This window comes from Physella acuta, unplaced genomic scaffold, assembly GCF_028476545.2.
Source record: "Physella acuta isolate Inbredline_101_S28 unplaced genomic scaffold, ASM2847654v3 ptg001093l, whole genome shotgun sequence".
Taxonomy (NCBI): Eukaryota; Metazoa; Mollusca; class Gastropoda; family Physidae; genus Physella; species Physella acuta.
The window spans coordinates 71,824-88,775 of record NW_026732610.1 but is presented as its reverse complement, the minus strand read 5'-3'; the positions used below and the strand labels follow the sequence as shown (position 1 = coordinate 88,775).

General features: G+C 35.6%; 2 protein-coding genes across 4 annotated transcripts in view; one reads left to right on the top strand and one right to left on the bottom strand.

Moving 5' to 3' along the window:
• The window catches only part of LOC131955682 (uncharacterized), a 48,191-nt gene extending 37,461 nt beyond the window's left edge, over positions 1 to 10,730 (top strand). Inside the window, exons 32-38 of the mRNA XM_059319884.1 lie at positions 67 to 179; positions 7,941 to 8,015; positions 8,250 to 8,335; positions 8,688 to 8,904; positions 9,497 to 9,623; positions 10,242 to 10,392; positions 10,601 to 10,730. Of these exons, the coding sequence (XP_059175867.1) occupies positions 67 to 179; positions 7,941 to 8,015; positions 8,250 to 8,335; positions 8,688 to 8,904; positions 9,497 to 9,623; positions 10,242 to 10,392; positions 10,601 to 10,661 (830 nt within the window). The 3' untranslated portion in view covers positions 10,662 to 10,730. The remainder of the gene's footprint in view (positions 1 to 66; positions 180 to 7,940; positions 8,016 to 8,249; positions 8,336 to 8,687; positions 8,905 to 9,496; positions 9,624 to 10,241; positions 10,393 to 10,600) is intronic.
• A 473-nt stretch (positions 10,731 to 11,203) lies between these two features.
• Positions 11,204 to 15,601, bottom strand: LOC131955681 (L-threonine dehydratase catabolic TdcB-like). 3 transcript variants are annotated; one of them, XM_059319882.1, is made up of 8 exons: positions 15,513 to 15,601; positions 15,094 to 15,205; positions 14,410 to 14,629; positions 14,001 to 14,194; positions 13,694 to 13,824; positions 13,209 to 13,357; positions 12,980 to 13,072; positions 11,204 to 12,783 (listed from the first exon to the last, which is right to left on the bottom strand). In XM_059319882.1, the coding sequence occupies exons 3-8, from the start codon at positions 14,621 to 14,623 to the stop codon at positions 12,533 to 12,535; spliced, it is 1,032 nt and encodes a 343-aa protein (XP_059175865.1). In that variant the 5' UTR covers positions 14,624 to 14,629; positions 15,094 to 15,205; positions 15,513 to 15,601; the 3' UTR covers positions 11,204 to 12,532. The 3 variants fall into 3 exon arrangements, with proteins under 3 accessions (XP_059175865.1, XP_059175866.1, XP_059175864.1); XM_059319883.1 differs by lacking the exon at positions 15,094 to 15,205 and having other exon boundaries at positions 15,513 to 15,567; XM_059319881.1 differs by lacking the exon at positions 15,513 to 15,601 and having other exon boundaries at positions 15,094 to 15,283.
• Positions 15,602 to 16,952: the final 1,351 nt, after the last annotated feature.

Below are 16,952 nucleotides of genomic sequence, written 5' to 3'. Positions count from 1 at the left end.
AGTATGATCTTGCTTATGTTACATGTAATTTATTATGTTTAATGTGATGTAATAAAATGAGCACAGGGGACATAGACTTCTTGTCTCACTACAAACTGGTGGATACCAAGAAGTTGGAGTCTTATGCCAGAGCGTTTGTGGTGGAGGATGATGATTTTGACACGGTCATCAGATCTAAGGTGAGTAAAGTTGTCCCTGCATTCTGTGAGTAAAAAAATAAGTAGATTCCTTTTTGGACCTGGCAATCAATGGGCAGATTATGTACAGTCCATCTCTCTCTGTGACCCTGGGAGTCAGGTATCCATCAGACTTTGGTCAATTCAGGGATTACTATGTTGTTACGATGTATGACTGTTCTCTTTGTGGAATCTGTTACAGGTCAGTTGTAGGTTAGATAGAAATAGGCTAGAATAGTCTAGAACTTAGGGAAGAGTGTGAGTTGAGTTCACTCTAGTGTAGTTAACCCTGGTGTGTTTATGTATTGTTATACCAAGGTCAAATGCGGGTATAAAGGCTGCAGTGAATGGTTGTAACTGGGTTAGTTGGTAGCGGCTAGGTGCGAGGGCGTGTTGTAAAAAGATAAAAAGGACAAGTGAAATGAATGCTCAACATTGCCTACAAAAGTGTTTGCTTGATGAGAGGTTGATTGTGTAACGTTAACCTATCTATTAGCCAAATAGAAGGAGAACGTCCCCGGATTCTTTTTTCGGGGTCATATGCAAATACCTTACGGCCTAAGTGGATGAACACTTAACACAACGACCACTAGGGCTCGAATCAATGTCTAGGGGAGCTAGTGATACTATTGTAATTAACACTCATCCAATCTACATACGACCTTTTAATCAGCGAACTCAGTTGTAGATGAACACAAAGATGAACTAGATAAAATATTTAATGTATAAAATATCAAAAACCCAACTTACACAATGTAGGAAAAAACACTATCACAGATTTCTACACTGTCTAAAAAACAGCTACAGGCCACACAACACTGCTGTAGCTTCAAGACTTACTTAGCGACAAGTAATATTAAACTAGAAGACTAAATCAACTGAAGAAAGCAAGGCACACACAGGTCTTAAGTACTCTCACGTTCAAATGGTCAGAGTCTATAGCCGGACAATATGGACGGCTGCCTGAACAAGGTAAAACGGCCTCGTAGACTGCCAGGTCAAGATAAACTGCCTCGTGTTGCGAGTGTGCGGGGCAATTAAAGACTTCTGTGACAGGGGAGGTTATCCTCAACTCATGTCGCCATTGGTTGGGATAATCATCTGATCAGAATCATTCAATCAGATTTTAATGGAAATTTTCTATGTCTCAAACACCTTAATAGTCAATGGAAAAACCCCAGATGTTACACAATCATTCCATATAAGGAATTATACAATGTCAAAATAAAAATGACTCGACCTAAGTAGGTCACATCCCCTCCCTTTTTGGAAGTGACAGATAGGTTCCACAAAAACATACATAAGGAACCAATCTGGCAATAAAATAACAAAAATGTTTTACAAATGTAGGCAATCAAAATCATAATACCATATGAAAATATCCCTGAACATAAAAGGGAAGTAACTCCAACTTTTACAATTGGTGAAAGGGGAGTAACCCTTCAAAAAGTAATTATACATCAAAATCCCTCAAAAAAGGGTATTACAATATTTCCATGTGGATATTAAAGGTGGTAAACCCGCCAGGGTAAGACCTTTATTTCAATGACTAGCTACAATATCAATTGAGTCATATGAGACATATTATTATAAAAGATTACATATACTCAAAAACTACCTTTAATTAAGGTTCACCTGAAAATAAACAAAATATTCATCAGGAATGGAATTTTGAAAAATTCAAAACTCACACCACTCATTTTCATATGAGTGACACTCAAACAAAACCGGTTTATGGTCCTAATGAACCACAAAGCATGTCACATGATCAATGTGTGTAACAAGATTTTACATCCTTGACAAACAATCAGCCACAACATTATCACTACCCTTAATGTGTGAAATTTCCAGATTAAAATTTTGGAAATATAAGCACCATCTCAATATTCTTTGATTTGTCTGTCCTAACTTAGAGGTAAATTTCAGGGGATCATGGTCAGAAAACACTCTGACTGGATTGGTTGAAGAAGAGACATAGACTTCAAAATGTTGTAATGATAAAACCAAAGCTAAAGCTTCTTTTTCAATAGTAGAATAATTCTTTTGGTTCTCATTTAACTTCCTGGAAAAAAAGGCAATGGGATGGTCAATTCCCATGTTGTCTTCTTGAAATAGGACTGAGCCAATGGCTAAGTTGCTAGCATCAATGGCAAGTTTAAAGGGCTTGCTAAAATTTGGTGCAGCCATAACAGGAGCATTAGATAGAAATGACTTAATGGTTAAAAAAGCTTCTTGACATTTATTGGACCATTCAAATTCAACACCCTTTTTCAATAATGCAGTAAGAGGTTCAGCAATAGCTGAAAAGTTTTGACAGAACCGCCTATAGTAACCAGCCATCCCAAGGAACTTTTTGATATCTTTACAATTTTTGGGAGGTGGTAACCTTACAATAGCATCTACTTTAGCTTCAATGGGCCGAACTTGGTTCGTTCCCACTTGATAACCCAAATAGGTAATTGAAGCTTTACAGAAATCACTTTTATGTAAGTTTACAGTAAAATTAACTTCAGACAATTTTCTAAAAAGGTTAGTCAATTGAACAATATGTTCTTCAAAAGTATTAGAGAATACAACTATATCATCTATGTAGGCCTCACATTGGTCTATGTCAGCAATGACAGAGTTAATGACCCTCTGGAAAGTTTGACCAGCATTTCGCATACCAAAGGGCATGCGTTTGTATCTATAAAAACCATTAGGGGTTACAAAAGCAGATATTTCTTTTGCACGGTCAGATAAGGGGATTTGCCAGTATCCTGAAAGTAAATCAATTTTGGAAATTATCTTAGCTTGACCAACTTTATCAATAACGTCCTCTATCCGAGGTAAGGGATAGGAATCAGCTTTGGTGAGCGCATTCACCTTCCTAAAGTCGGTCACAAACCTGAAAGATCCACCGTCTTTCGGGACTAGGAGACATGGGGAACTCCAGTTGCTGAAACTGGGCTCAATGATATCATTCTTGAGCATATAATCAATTTCATCTTTTATCAAAACAGCTTTTTCCGGGTTAACTCTATAGGGGTGTTGTTTAATGGGTTTTGCGTCACCAACGTCTACATCATGAGGTGGAACCTTCGCTTCTTTGGGGACATCCCCAAAAATAGAGGGAAATGTCTCAAATAACTGAGACAATCTATGGCTTTCCTCTGTGGACAAATGCATAAGGTGGACATTCAAATTATCTAAAAAGGAAGAATTTACCAATTTTGGGGGTTTCAATTTATCATGTATCACATCATCAGAAACATTTGAACATACAGGTAAAGTAATTTTAGCTGTGGATTGAAAATTGTTACAATTATCATAAAACTTTTTCAGTGAATTAACATGATACACTGTCTGTTTCTTTCTTCTGTCGGGCGTATTGACAACATAGTTCAAATCACTTAATTTTGAATGCACTGTAAAGGGTCCACAATATCTCAAGGATAACGCATTGTTCAGATTAGGTACTAACACAAGAACTTTGTCGCCTGGATTGAATGTTCGTTTACAAGAACTCTTATCATACAGTTCTTTCATTCTAACTTGGGCCTTTCTTAAGTTCTTGTGAGCCATTTCGCACACGGCTTTCAGTCGAACGTGAAAATCGTCAAAGTTTTCCACTGGATGATCACTGGTACCTGTCCAACGTTCGTGTATCAGCTTCAGGGGGCCACGGACAGAATGTCCAAACACTAGTTGAAAAGGCGAGTAGCCTAAAGAGTCCTGGACACAGTCCCTCGCGGCGAAAATAATCCAAGGAACAGACTCATCCCATTGGGTGTTACTATTAGCGAATGTCCTTAGCATGGTTTTGAGGGTTTGGTGGAACCTCTCAAGTACGCCTTGAGACTGAGGGTGGTAGGCTGAGCTGGTGATGTGGGTAACGCCTAGCTTGGCTAGCGCTTCCTGAAAATGGTGACTGGTGAAGTTGCTGCCTTGATCTGTTTGCACGATTCTAGGTAATCCAAAGGTAGTGAAGAACCGGGTCATGGCTCTGACTACAGTCTTTGCCTTAATGTTCCGTAAGGGAATCGCTTCGGGAAAACGGGTACTTGAACACATAAAGGTAAGTAGGTACTCGTTGCCCGCCTTGGTTTTAGGCAAGGGACCTACACAGTCCATGACGATTTTAGAAAAAGGTTCTTCTAACACAGGAATCGGACTCAAAGGGGCCTTAGGAATTGTCTGGTTTGGCTTTCCGGCCAACTGACAGTTCGTGCAACTTCTACAGTAACGCGACACATCTTTTCTCATTTTGGGCCAAAAGAACAGTTCTTTGATCTTCGCCGTCGTTTTAGTGACACCTGGGTGCGCTGACATTGGATGGTCATGTGCCAGCTTAAGTATTTCATGCCGATAAGGTGGAGGGATCCACAGCTGGTTTTTACCCAACCATGGTTCGGCCGGTGAGGCAATCACTGGTATAGCGCGACGAAAGAAGAGGCCGTTCTCGGCGAAATATTCTCCATCGTCAGATGATAGAGATTTTTCGACCGTTGCTTTGAGTTCCGCGTCGACTTGTTGAGCTTTAATGATGTCTTCCTGAGATATTCTCAGGGGTAAGCCCAGGCTTGTGTTTTCTGGAAGCATAGACTCCAGTTTGGGAGTCGAATTTCTTGACGATGATGGTAGATGTGGTTCAGACGTTGTGTCAGCCAATTGTTTGGTCTGGCTTCTTGTCACCGCACATGCAGGATACAGTTCATAATCATTATCTGGAACTGTCGACAAAGGATCTGAAACCGTACAGGGGTATACTTTGCTTCCCGCAAGGTCATTCCCTAGAAGTAGGTGTACTCCTGGGACTGGAATACTATCTATCACACCTAAAATGACCTCACCTTCGACGAGATGATGTTTCAGGGCAAACTTGTGTAGAGGGACGACAGTAGATTTTGTCCCCACTCCCTGGATAATGGAAATCCTTCCGGTGTTCGTCTCTGGTGAAATGTCCATTGAACTTTTCAAAAGGAGTGATTGTGACGCTCCTGTGTCTCTTAGAACGGTGATATTCTTCTGAGACAACGGATCACCTGGTTTGCTAATGATGGCTTCGGCAATAAAAGATGAAAAGTCAACTTTTCTCGATCTCTCGAGATCGGTAGACTCGGAAGAAACTGGATGGTGGCGAGAACAGTCAAAATGTGACTGCACATAATGTGTTGAGACTTGACTACCTTCTTGCGGACACTTAGGGTTAGAGTCCTTTTGAATTCTAGAGTTCATAGTTGAACTGGCTGCTTGAGGGGATAGAGCATAGTGCGCGGAAGTACGCACCACCTCCCTGTTATTCTGAAGACGTTTGTAACAGTCCTTGACATGGTGACCAGGCCTTTTGCAGAACTGGCATACTGCTCGACGATTGAGAGTTGATCTTGGTTTCTCTCTGGACTGTGATGCCTTCAAATGTTGGCCAACAGGATGATTGCTGCCAAAAAGGGGAAGCACGGGGTTGAGGCGGTTTCCTGACACTGGTGGTTTCTTATGCACCAACATATATGTGTCAGCTGATTCAGCAGCCTTCTGGATGTCAGTTATCTTGTTATCCAGAATGTGTAGTCGTATCTCTTCAGGCAGGGACGATAGGAATTCTTCCCTTAGGATAAGTGACCTGAGTTTCTCAAACTCAGAAACTTCCTCAGAGTGTAGCCACCTTGAGAATATTTTCTCCTTTTCAAAGAGAAATTCCACATATGATTGTGTGGGTAACTTGCGGAGTGTTCGGAATTTTGTCCGATAGGCCTCGGGCGTCAGTGCGTAGGCCTTTAAAATGGCAGTCTTGACCAAACTATAGTTATTTTGAACGTCGTGAGAGAGTGCCTGGTATGTTTTTGCAGCTTTCCCAGTAAGGACAGAACTCAATAAAGCAGTAATGGAAGTTTCGGGCCATTCACATATCTTCGCTAAACTCTCAAACGAGTTAAAGAAAACGACCAAATCTGTTTCATCAAATTTCGGAACTAATTTCCCAAATTTGGCAATCACTTGCCCTACCGACAACTTTTTTGGATCTACCGGAGAAGTGACATCACTAACTTGACCAAACTCTAATTCCAACCTCCTCTTATCTAAAGCAATTTTAGCCTCTAACTCCTGTTTCTCTAGAGCACTTTTAGTTTCAAACTCCTTTTCTTTTAATAGAAGCTCCCTCTCTTCTATAGATTTCTCCTCGCGGAGCAACACACTAGCTAACAAACTTTCGTCAAATACTCCTTCATTAATGAAATGAACAACAATTTTATCTCTCAACACCTCTGACTTCTGCGTAACAGAATAATCCAATTTCAATTCCTTAACAACACTAACCAAAACTTTTCTACTCAACTTTTCTACATCTTCAACAGTAGGATTAGCCAAAAACGACTCCATAACACTAACTTTCAAATCACAACAAGCCTAGGTTCACTAACTTAACACGGTGAGTTGGGCCGTGTACTTGACCTCTAAATGTAGGACGTGACACGTCTGCTTATTTGACCTAGATACTCTAGCCTGAGCGCGCGTTGTAAGACCACGGCGCTACACTGGATAAAAAAACAACTAGACCAGACTAAACTTAGTATTCAACTGATATGACCAACAACTGGAACGACAGATTAAATCTCGGCGAGCTCCCACTTTGTAACGTTAACCTATCTATTAGCCAAATAGAAGGAGAACGTCCCCGGATTCTTTTTTCGGGGTCATATGCAAATACCTTACGGCCTAAGTGGATGAACACTTAACACAACGACCACTAGGGCTCGAATCAATGTCTAGGGGAGCTAGTGATACTATTGTAATTAACACTCATCCAATCTACATACGACCTTTTAATCAGCGAACTCAGTTGTAGATGAACACAAAGATGAACTAGATAAAATATTTAATGTATAAAATATCAAAAACCCAACTTACACAATGTAGGAAAAAACACTATCACAGATTTCTACACTGTCTAAAAAACAGCTACAGGCCACACAACACTGCTGTAGCTTCAAGACTTACTTAGCGACAAGTAATATTAAACTAGAAGACTAAATCAACTGAAGAAAGCAAGGCACACACAGGTCTTAAGTACTCTCACGTTCAAATGGTCAGAGTCTATAGCCGGACAATATGGACGGCTGCCTGAACAAGGTAAAACGGCCTCGTAGACTGCCAGGTCAAGATAAACTGCCTCGTGTTGCGAGTGTGCGGGGCAATTAAAGACTTCTGTGACAGGGGAGGTTATCCTCAACTCATGTCGCCATTGGTTGGGATAATCATCTGATCAGAATCATTCAATCAGATTTTAATGGAAATTTTCTATGTCTCAAACACCTTAATAGTCAATGGAAAAACCCCAGATGTTACACAATCATTCCATATAAGGAATTATACAATGTCAAAATAAAAATGACTCGACCTAAGTAGGTCACAATTGTAACAGAATCCAAAGTGTAAATAACAGAGCCCAGTAGTGAAGCTGGAGTTAGTTCTCCACCAAAGTAGAACAAGCTCTTGTAGTTGATTTGAATACTGATAGATGCTCATGCTGACATTCATGGCTTGAGTCTGGGTGTGATTGTGAATACACTATCTTTTGCAAGCTCCAACTTTCATCAAATAGCTTTAAACAAAACAAGTTTAAAATACATTTATGAAAGAGAAAAATATGAACTCTTTCGAGTTGAATTGCAAATTGCAGTCAGTCAATTTATGTTTATAATTATGAGTTCAATTTCCAAGGGAAGGATAGTTAACATAAGGGACCTAATAACTATTGCTATTTCCACTTCAATTTTGTTATAGGAAACCAAACAAGCAATAGAAGGTGTTGCTAGTGTGAACCACATTACACCTAAACAGTTGGATTATGTTTTTAAGGCAAGTCTTGTATAGTATCAGGCAGAAATTCCTTTGTAACAAATATGTAAAAATTTCTCGTACAATTATAATTTTTAATTGATGATGCTTAACTAATAAAACATTTTTAAAAAATATATATAATTTTTTACTAATGTGTAGAAAAATTCTAATGCTATGAATATAAAATCAAGCCAAAATATATCACAAAAATACATTCAGCCATCTGCCATTAAAAATGTTAAATTTATACAGGTGTTAAAAATTGATGATGCCTCCCAGGTGACCTTCAAAATGTTTTCTGTCATATCTGCGCTGTGTGAGAGGGTTACTCAGATGGAGTAAGCTGTGTTTTTTTTCCCTAGGTCTTGCATAACTAATTATTTTTACTATTTTGCTTAGAGGAAAATATTTTTTTCTAACTTGTGAGTTTGTGTTTCACATACAAAACTGTTTGTGTTTCACATACAAAACTTCATTGTAAAAAAAAGTAATTTCATGTCATGTTCTTTTTAATGGAAATCAACACAGTTTTTTTTTAATTTGTTTTTAAACTATATCTTTTTGTTACAGAAATTTCATTTGTTTTAAAATTTAAATTATTAAATGAAGGGGAAGCAACTCTACTTTTTAAAAAAGTCAACTACAAATAACTGGTCTAATTTTAACCTTTCCCTACTTTGAATTATCCAGTCCATTGAGCAAGCATTTGCTGGAGATCTGTGACCTGCTGGACATTGAGAGGAAGATGACCCTGTACAAAGCCATGTTCTACACCAATGTGAACTCAGACAGGGACCCCAACTTCATCAAAGCAGACTCCCTGAAGATTGAGTTGATAGCAGGGGGCCTCAACTGGAAGCAGCAGGAGTTCATCATGGAGAAGCTGCAGCCAAACTATTACAACGAGGTTCTTAACATCACTTTCCTAACTCTTTAGAGAGGCTTCTGACTAGAAAAGCTGCAGCCAAACTATTACAATGAGGTTCTTAACATCACTTTCCTAACTCTTGAGAGAGGCTTCAGACTAGAAAAGCTGCAGCCAAACTATTTCAATGAGGTTCTTGATGTCACCCCTCTAACTCTTAGACCTGAGATGGAACTGTTCTCCTTATCTCATTGCCTTTTCCATGTACACAATTGACATAGAAATGGATCTCTTTGAATGATTACAAATTACTAAACAATGAAGACCCTCTCTAGATTTCTGACTTTCTGTACTACGTAATACCTTATCTATATAATTGATGGCTTCTTAAGTGACTTTTTAAATCAAATATATCTCTGTCTTTTATTTTTGATTTTCTGATCATTTTTTTTTTGTACTGTTTATAAAAATAATTACTGATCACCCTTATTTTAGATACTTTTTACTAGATTACTTTTTTTTTATTTTCCCTCGTTATTAATCTCATATTATCTCCTGTTTCATATATGTTTTTTCTAGATTACATTTGTTATGCCCCCTTGTTCTTAACTCCAAATTATCTCCCCTATTTCAGATATCTTTTCTAGATTACATTTGTTATATCCCCCTGTTCCTGTCCATGCATGATAACATAGTTGACAACCCACTAGACATGAACAATAACAAATATGATAAGATGTTACGCAAGCCTTCAGGATTACGTAAGTTCAGGTTTTGTCATCACATGGGTAGCTGTAATTATCACATTGTTTATTAGAAAGATTTGTAATCAATGACTTGCTCATGTTCAGCTAGGCAAGTGTTATTATAACTGAACCATAAATTAAAGGTGTAGCCATAACTTAAAACCTTGAGTACAAAGTCACTAAAGTCACTGATCTTACCCAGCTCAAATGAGTACCCAGCATAATTTAGAGAATGTACAGATTCTGCTCTGAACTTCTACATGGAAACAAAAATCCTGTACCTGCTACTAATGACTATTTGATTTGGCTTTAAGCATTGCTGTAAAGCTGTGTAGCAATTAGTTTAAATTAAGAATGATATACAATTTTGCTGTTTACAATTATATAAACTGACATAATGATATAAAATTTTGGCTAAAATACTACCTGTTTAAGTAGCATGTTATCACAATACATAAAAAAGAATTTGTTTTCCTCACATGAGTATATTTGTTTGATTCAAGCAGGTATAACCAAATAGGCAAGACAAAAGTACAAGAACTTTCTAGAAACCTCTTAATTTTTCTCCCTATTTAGAGGTGTTTGTCTTACCTAAAAAGGGTAAAAAAATCTCAGTCAAATTCTAATTTTCAGCGCGGCAAAGAGATAACAACCCCCTGGGGAATCCCCTGAAAAGAGATTCCAACTACCAAAACAAGCAGCTGGCTAAGGACTTGCTGGATGGTAAAATAGACATCAGTGAAATTAAAGCTGAGAAAAGGGAGCTCATCAACAAATACACAACGTAAGTTTCATTTTAATCATTCATTCATTCATAATTTGGGTTATTGGATGTAAGTTTTATGCACATCATATAAAACATATCTTTTTATTTTGTGTCTACAGAAAGCTCATATATTTGTCATTAATTCTAGAGTTTGTAAATTTTAATACCACCATTTTGGTCCTAAACACACCATCTTCAAAGTTTGATCACATGATCCATTTTCCAGATTACCCATGTTACTTCAGGACAAAGAAGTCTCCAATATGTCTGTGTCATCAGACAAATGAAAAAACTCAGAGAAAATGTGTCTTTCTTTTCAAAAATTTCAGAAGTAAAAAGTTACAAAAAACTGATTTTAATGTGTGTTGAAGGTGTACATAAATACAGTTGTGTGTGCATTGTTTACTGAGTTACTTATCTGCTAATTTCTAGTAATTAACAAACTGATTTGTTAAATATGCAACGTATTTGTCAAATAGCCAACAAATCTTGTCAAAATAATTGATTACATAATTTTTTTTAAAATCTGGCAACGTGTTATTTTTTTTTTTAACATTCAGGATAAACATTTTACATTTTTATAAGATAAAGTGAGAAAATGTTTTCCAAGTTATCCATATACCATGACACAAAATTTGCTTCAATGGTATGGTATGCTTTGTGTCAGTGTCTGTCTAAATAATTTTTTGCTTCATTGGAGAAGTTTCATAATGAACATTTTGTCTTTTGTGAGTTACACAGAACTTATTCTCACTAGGCCTACATAACTGTAAAAATGTATTTTTCCTATGACATAAATTAAAACTATGAATAACAGACAATCGAAACATTACAACTCAAGGACTTTATTTTGACTAAACTGATTGCAATATATTGCTGCCGTATACCTTGATAACATATCTCTTATCTCATTAATTGCAATGTAAATAAAACATGTTTAAAATGTAATTCAATAACAACTGAGAATTGAAATCTTGAAGTGTTTTAATGCAGTGTAAATAAATATTGGTGAATTATATTATTGTATTTGTATGAGTGTGAGATGACTGGTATGGCTGTTAAATTATTGATAGGTAAGAACGAGATATTTTAAACATAGTTTTTGTATGTGTGACAATATAAAAATTGTGTGTTTTTTATATTGAGTGGCAAAATAAAATTCTATTACTAACATGTCTCAAAGTAATTTTCAAAATTTCTGTACAATTTTGATAATGTCTGTAATAAATGGCTTCAAATTTTAGTCCTGGATCTCAAAATTAACATAGGCCTGTGTGTGAGATTTATAATGAATTTTATTTACTAACAGTTGTATGATTAAATAAAGATTAGCAACAAGATTTTGTTTATATATACCTCTTAGTTTATCACAGAATATTGAATCATGACTGTAGGATAAATAGAGAACACAGAGGCTAAGATAGGAAGGTGTGATAAAGAAAAGAGAAACAGTCTTAGCTTCTAACAGAACTTAAATTTTAAGACAAAAATATAAGGAGAATTTACAGATTTTGTGTTGTGTATTTGAGCTTGTGGAAAAAAGAACATCTTAATAGTTGCAACAAATGCATATTTTATTTGTTAAAACAAATAGCCTAGCCAAAGTGTACACTAATTAGAACAAAATGAATTGCATACAAAGCTGCTGAGTAGCTGATATCTCTGGTTAATTTACCTGCATTTCTAAAACAAAATGCAGGACTTTCATACAAATTTTAATGGAACAATCTATTCCTAAATTGTGATAAGTTTGTTTCCAACAATTTATTAACAGATTAAATTTATGCTCTATAGCCCACAAAAAATTATAAATATAAAAAATATATTTCTTAAGCAATCAAATGAAAACAAATTATGGTGGAATAAATTTATATGTTTGAGTTTTGTCTTTCTCATTAAACCTTTCCATTCTAAACACATTTTTTCTGCTACAATTTTTTTTCATTTCTTACTGGTCTTACTGCTCATACATTAAAATTTTACAAACCAGAACATAGCAGGATTATCAAAATATAGATCAGCTTATAACACTTCTGGTTACTTGATAACTGATTAGTTTATGCTCCATCTTTGCATTAGGTGTAGGAAATTATCAGATCTTATTGCACATACAAATTTATTTCTAACTAAAGTAGTCAAAACTACACAACCATCTCCACTACACTTCTTCCTTCATATAAAAGGCAAGCTCTGAGCAGGTAACATTGCCCCCACTGATGTAAACAACGACCTTTTTGCCTTCAATGTCGGGCACTTTTCCGCTGAGTACAGCCGCCAGGGCAGCACAGCCTGAGGGCTCAGCTTTAATCCCTCTCTGAAACAACAGCCTCATTGTTCTTAAGATCTCCGCATCAGAAACCAATAAAATATCCTCCACAAACCACCGGCAGTGCCTGTAGCAGATAGTGCCTGTGACAGAATAAAGCATCTGGTTTAGTTTTTAAAAGGTTTGTAAAATTTTTACTGAGAGTTGGATTGCACAAACAACTTGAATAATTTGGTGAGAGTTTTATCAAAACTGGACTTTTAAAAATATTTTTGGAAAATAAAAAAAAGATTTTGTTATTGAATAAAATGAAAAATTGAAAAAAAATTGTTTACTAACCAGCATAAGGGGGAGCTAATCCTGCAGCAACAGATTTTGCTTCAGGGAGAGTTATTGGCCTTCTTGCTTTAAAACTTTCAAACATTGTAGAAGCTGTAAAAATAAGGGCAGTAGCCATGTTTAAAACCGTATAATGATAAGTGTAAGAAAATCAAATTTAAATAACACATAATAAAGTGTGAGCCTAATTAATGGTTTTACGGTAAAACATTTGTTTGATATGCCCCACCTCCATCTGGCTCTACAGCATACACACGACAACGTCTGTGACCAGACAAGGATATGCCAGCACCAACTCCTGAGACCAGACCTCCCCCACCGCAGCATACAACCACAACATCAGCGTCAGGCACATCCTCCAGGACTTCTAGGGCAGAGCTAAAGTAGATGATAACCATTGCTATAACAATCACAAAATGTATTAACTTGAAGAGTAAATTTCAAGAGATAGATAGAATAATGTAAAATAATTTGAAATTTTTGAAGTGATCAAAATTAAACAGTAAAGTTAAATTGAATTAAGATTAATTCACACCAAAAAATCTGGCAAATCTAGCAAATAAGAAAAAATACCTGGCATATCCCGCTATGAGATTAACATAATATAAATTTTAAATTTTTGAAGTGATCAAAATTAAACATTAAAGTTAAATTCAATTAAGATTTAAGTCCCACCAAAAAATCTGGCAAATATAGCAAATAAGAAAAAAATACCTGGCATATCCAGCTATGAGATTAACATCATCAAATGGGTGGCAAAATACAAAATCCTCTTCAGCCACTAGCCTGTCAACTTCTGACTGTAATTCACTGGTTGGTGTCTTCCTTACTTCAACACCCATTTTCTAATTGAATAATTTGTAGGTAAGGTTAACAGTAACATTACTAACTGATTAAGATAAAAACTGATAATAAATTGGTAATTTTCTTTTTGAAATCATTAACATTGGAAGTATAGCATCCACTCTCTTTTAGTATTACAGGTTATTACAGAAATTATTTTTTTGGCTAAAATTATCACCTCAATGAGTTTTGATCTGTTTTGTGGAGCTGTTTTGGGCATGACACAAACTGATTTGGTTCCTGAGTTGCCAACTGCATGAGCAAACGCTTTCCCATAATTCCCTGCAGACATGGTGACTAATTTGGGCAATTTTCCATATTTTTCTTGGACTTTGCGCATTTGATTGATAACTCCACGAATCTTAAATGAACCTGAGATAATACAATTATAGTTACATGGATTTTTTTTTAAACAAAATGTATTTAAGGACACTTGCTATTTTTTTCTAGGACTAAAAGTCAAATATAACTTTTCATGTTAACTTTTTTAAAAATGTGTAAAGTATATTATTACTCAAAGTCAAAATAAAACTTTTGTTGTTAACTTTTTTTTTAAAATGTGTAAAGTATACACAACAAACACTAACCTGTTGTTTGCATATTTTCCATCTTTAAGTACAGGTCAACTTTTGATAAGTCTTTGACCAGTAGGTCATCGACCTCATCTTCCTTGTCACTTCTTTGAAATAAATTTTGAATGTGTGGCAAGACTGGTGTGCGAACAACATGTGGAGATGTTTTCAGATATGCATATGCTTCATGAATCTGATCTAAGTTCACTATAGCAGTGTCTAAATCCATGTTCAACTAAAACAAAATAGAGCCAAATTTTTTTTATTATTTGAGAAAATATTTTAAGTAGTCTTATGTTTAAGTCAGATTATATCATGTAGGCTAAAGATCTTGTTACTGCTATCATAATATTATTCAGATGAAATCTAATTTGTGAATAAACTCTCCTATTAGTACTATTAGAGCTCATGAATTACAGTAATGGTTAGGCAAGCGTTGCAATATAGATAGTAGTCTAATGTGCTTTGAATGACAGAGTTATCTCTCTTTGACCTTGACCTGTATTATAATGTTGTAAAGCATTTTCTTAAATTATTTTTTAAAACTTATTTTAAATGTATATAAAATATACAAATAAACAAAGCTAACAATGAGCAGTCAAATATATATCTATCTACTTTAAAAAATGTAAACATTTAAACTCATTTTAAATAAACATACAGATTCACACACTGTGTGAGAGTAAAAACTATTGTTACCTTTTCTAACCCTAGTGCTAGGCTGGAGACAAAATTATTCAGCTGTTGACAAGACTGAGATATCCCACAATGCAATAGATCTTCAAGTTTGGATAAAGCTTGGAAAGGTTCACTTGATAAATTTTGCCAAAACTTTAGATTCATTTTTTATTTTATTTAATAAAACAATTATTTTAAGAAAAACACCTTAAGCTACAAATCGCATTAGTTTTTTTTTTTTCTAGCACAAAAATATTATAGGCCTACAGCATGTAGAACACTTGGTACATAAAATGTCAGGTACATGAAACAAAATTTAAACTGAAGTCATGGCACTGAATACACTTTAAACTTTTTATCAGAGCTGATATAAGTGATCAGCTTGTGGCTTGCTCATGACAAACATTAGAAAAATCTTATCAGTCAGGCTTTATACCTACCCTCTACCTTTTCTATTGGTATTTTAAGTAACAGGGTGATCTGATTTGCCAGATTTTACTATTTTATAGGATAGTCTCTTTACTTTTCCTGGCCAACAAACTTGAACTTTGATACCATGAAATTATATTTAGTAGGCCGTTCTTTTAAACAGATGTAGGCCTAAACTGTAATCTTGAATGCATTACATAGTGTGACACTGAAAGGCTATGCTGGAGATGTATGTAGGGCATAGTTTTAGTAAATGAAATGGTTTTTTAGAATAAGGGGAAGTAAGCTGTTAGAAAATCAAAATGAATTTTTAAAATTAGAAACCTATGTGACATTACATATTAGTATTAACCTTTTTTACATGGTATCTTCTAATTATCAGGTTTGTTAAAATGTGAGTTGAAATATAAACATTGATAACAGTAATGAGAAGAAGAATATCAGTGATTTGATTATGATTACACTAAAGTACATGATTAAAAAACATTCTAAAGGTTAAAGATGACAGAAGAAATATAAATGATTAGAAATTTGGTCTAATTTTTAATGCCAGCAGAATTACTTTTTAAAATCTTTTATTCCTATTGATTTTCATTTTTCCATTTCAAGACGCCCAGACAGCCTGGGTTTTATTACAGCATTAAACTAGTGGTTTACTTTACTCCATTTTAAACGTACTCCTCACTTCATAAAAAGCTAAACCTCTGCCCCTGCTCAAAACTTCATAGCATAGCATTCTAGGATTGAAATCACACTAAACTTGCTATTTTTTTAAAAACCAGCCCCCTCCCCCCTTGCACTCCCCATTCTTGCAATTGTCACACTTTGTCAAAAAAGTCAAATTTAACACATTGAATGGATGTGCCACAAGTCTCCATCAACCCACCCCCCTCCCCCCTCTCTTTCCCCCCCCCCCCCCCCCCCCCCCAAAAAAAAAAACCTACATTTTCTATTTTGAAAACAGAAATAATACCTGAGTGGGGCCAAGATTAGTTCAGAAGATTAGATCTTTTAAAGAAGGTAATTACTTAGAAAATTCAGTTTGAAAACATTTTTCTTTTACACTTTGTATATTGACCCCCCACCCCACATCAACTCCCCCTCCCACACATATACACACACCTTGCAGTCACAAACGTCAACCCGCCTTCTAGCTTTTGCCAATATGAATGATTAATGTTAACCCAAATCATATTTAGCTTATTAATTAAAGAAAGCATCAAGATTTTTTTCCACATAGAAGTTCTAACATAAGGCATAATGCAGGCTATATAAGGGTCCTCTATAAATGGAATATTATCCCCCTTTTTAATTTTTTTTTACTCATCCTCTTACCCCCCCCCCCCTACCTCTGAAATGACCACACCTCCCCCCCCCTCCCCTTAGAAATTTCATTCTGGAAAATTGACTGTCAGCATGGAGTATATTAGTATATTTAATAATTTATCAAT

Coding starts and splice junctions, on each gene's coding strand:
- LOC131955681 (XM_059319881.1), bottom strand. CDS start 15,237: ATGAATCTAAAGTTTTGGCAAAATTTATCAAGTGAACCTTTCCAAGCT. Junction 14,630..15,093: donor TAGCACTAGGGTTAGAAAAG/GTAACAATAGTT, acceptor ATTTTGTTTTAG/TTGAACATGGATTTAGACAC. Junction 12,784..12,979: donor ATTAGCTCCCCCTTATGCTG/GTTAGTAAACAA, acceptor ATTCTGTCACAG/GCACTATCTGCTACAGGCAC.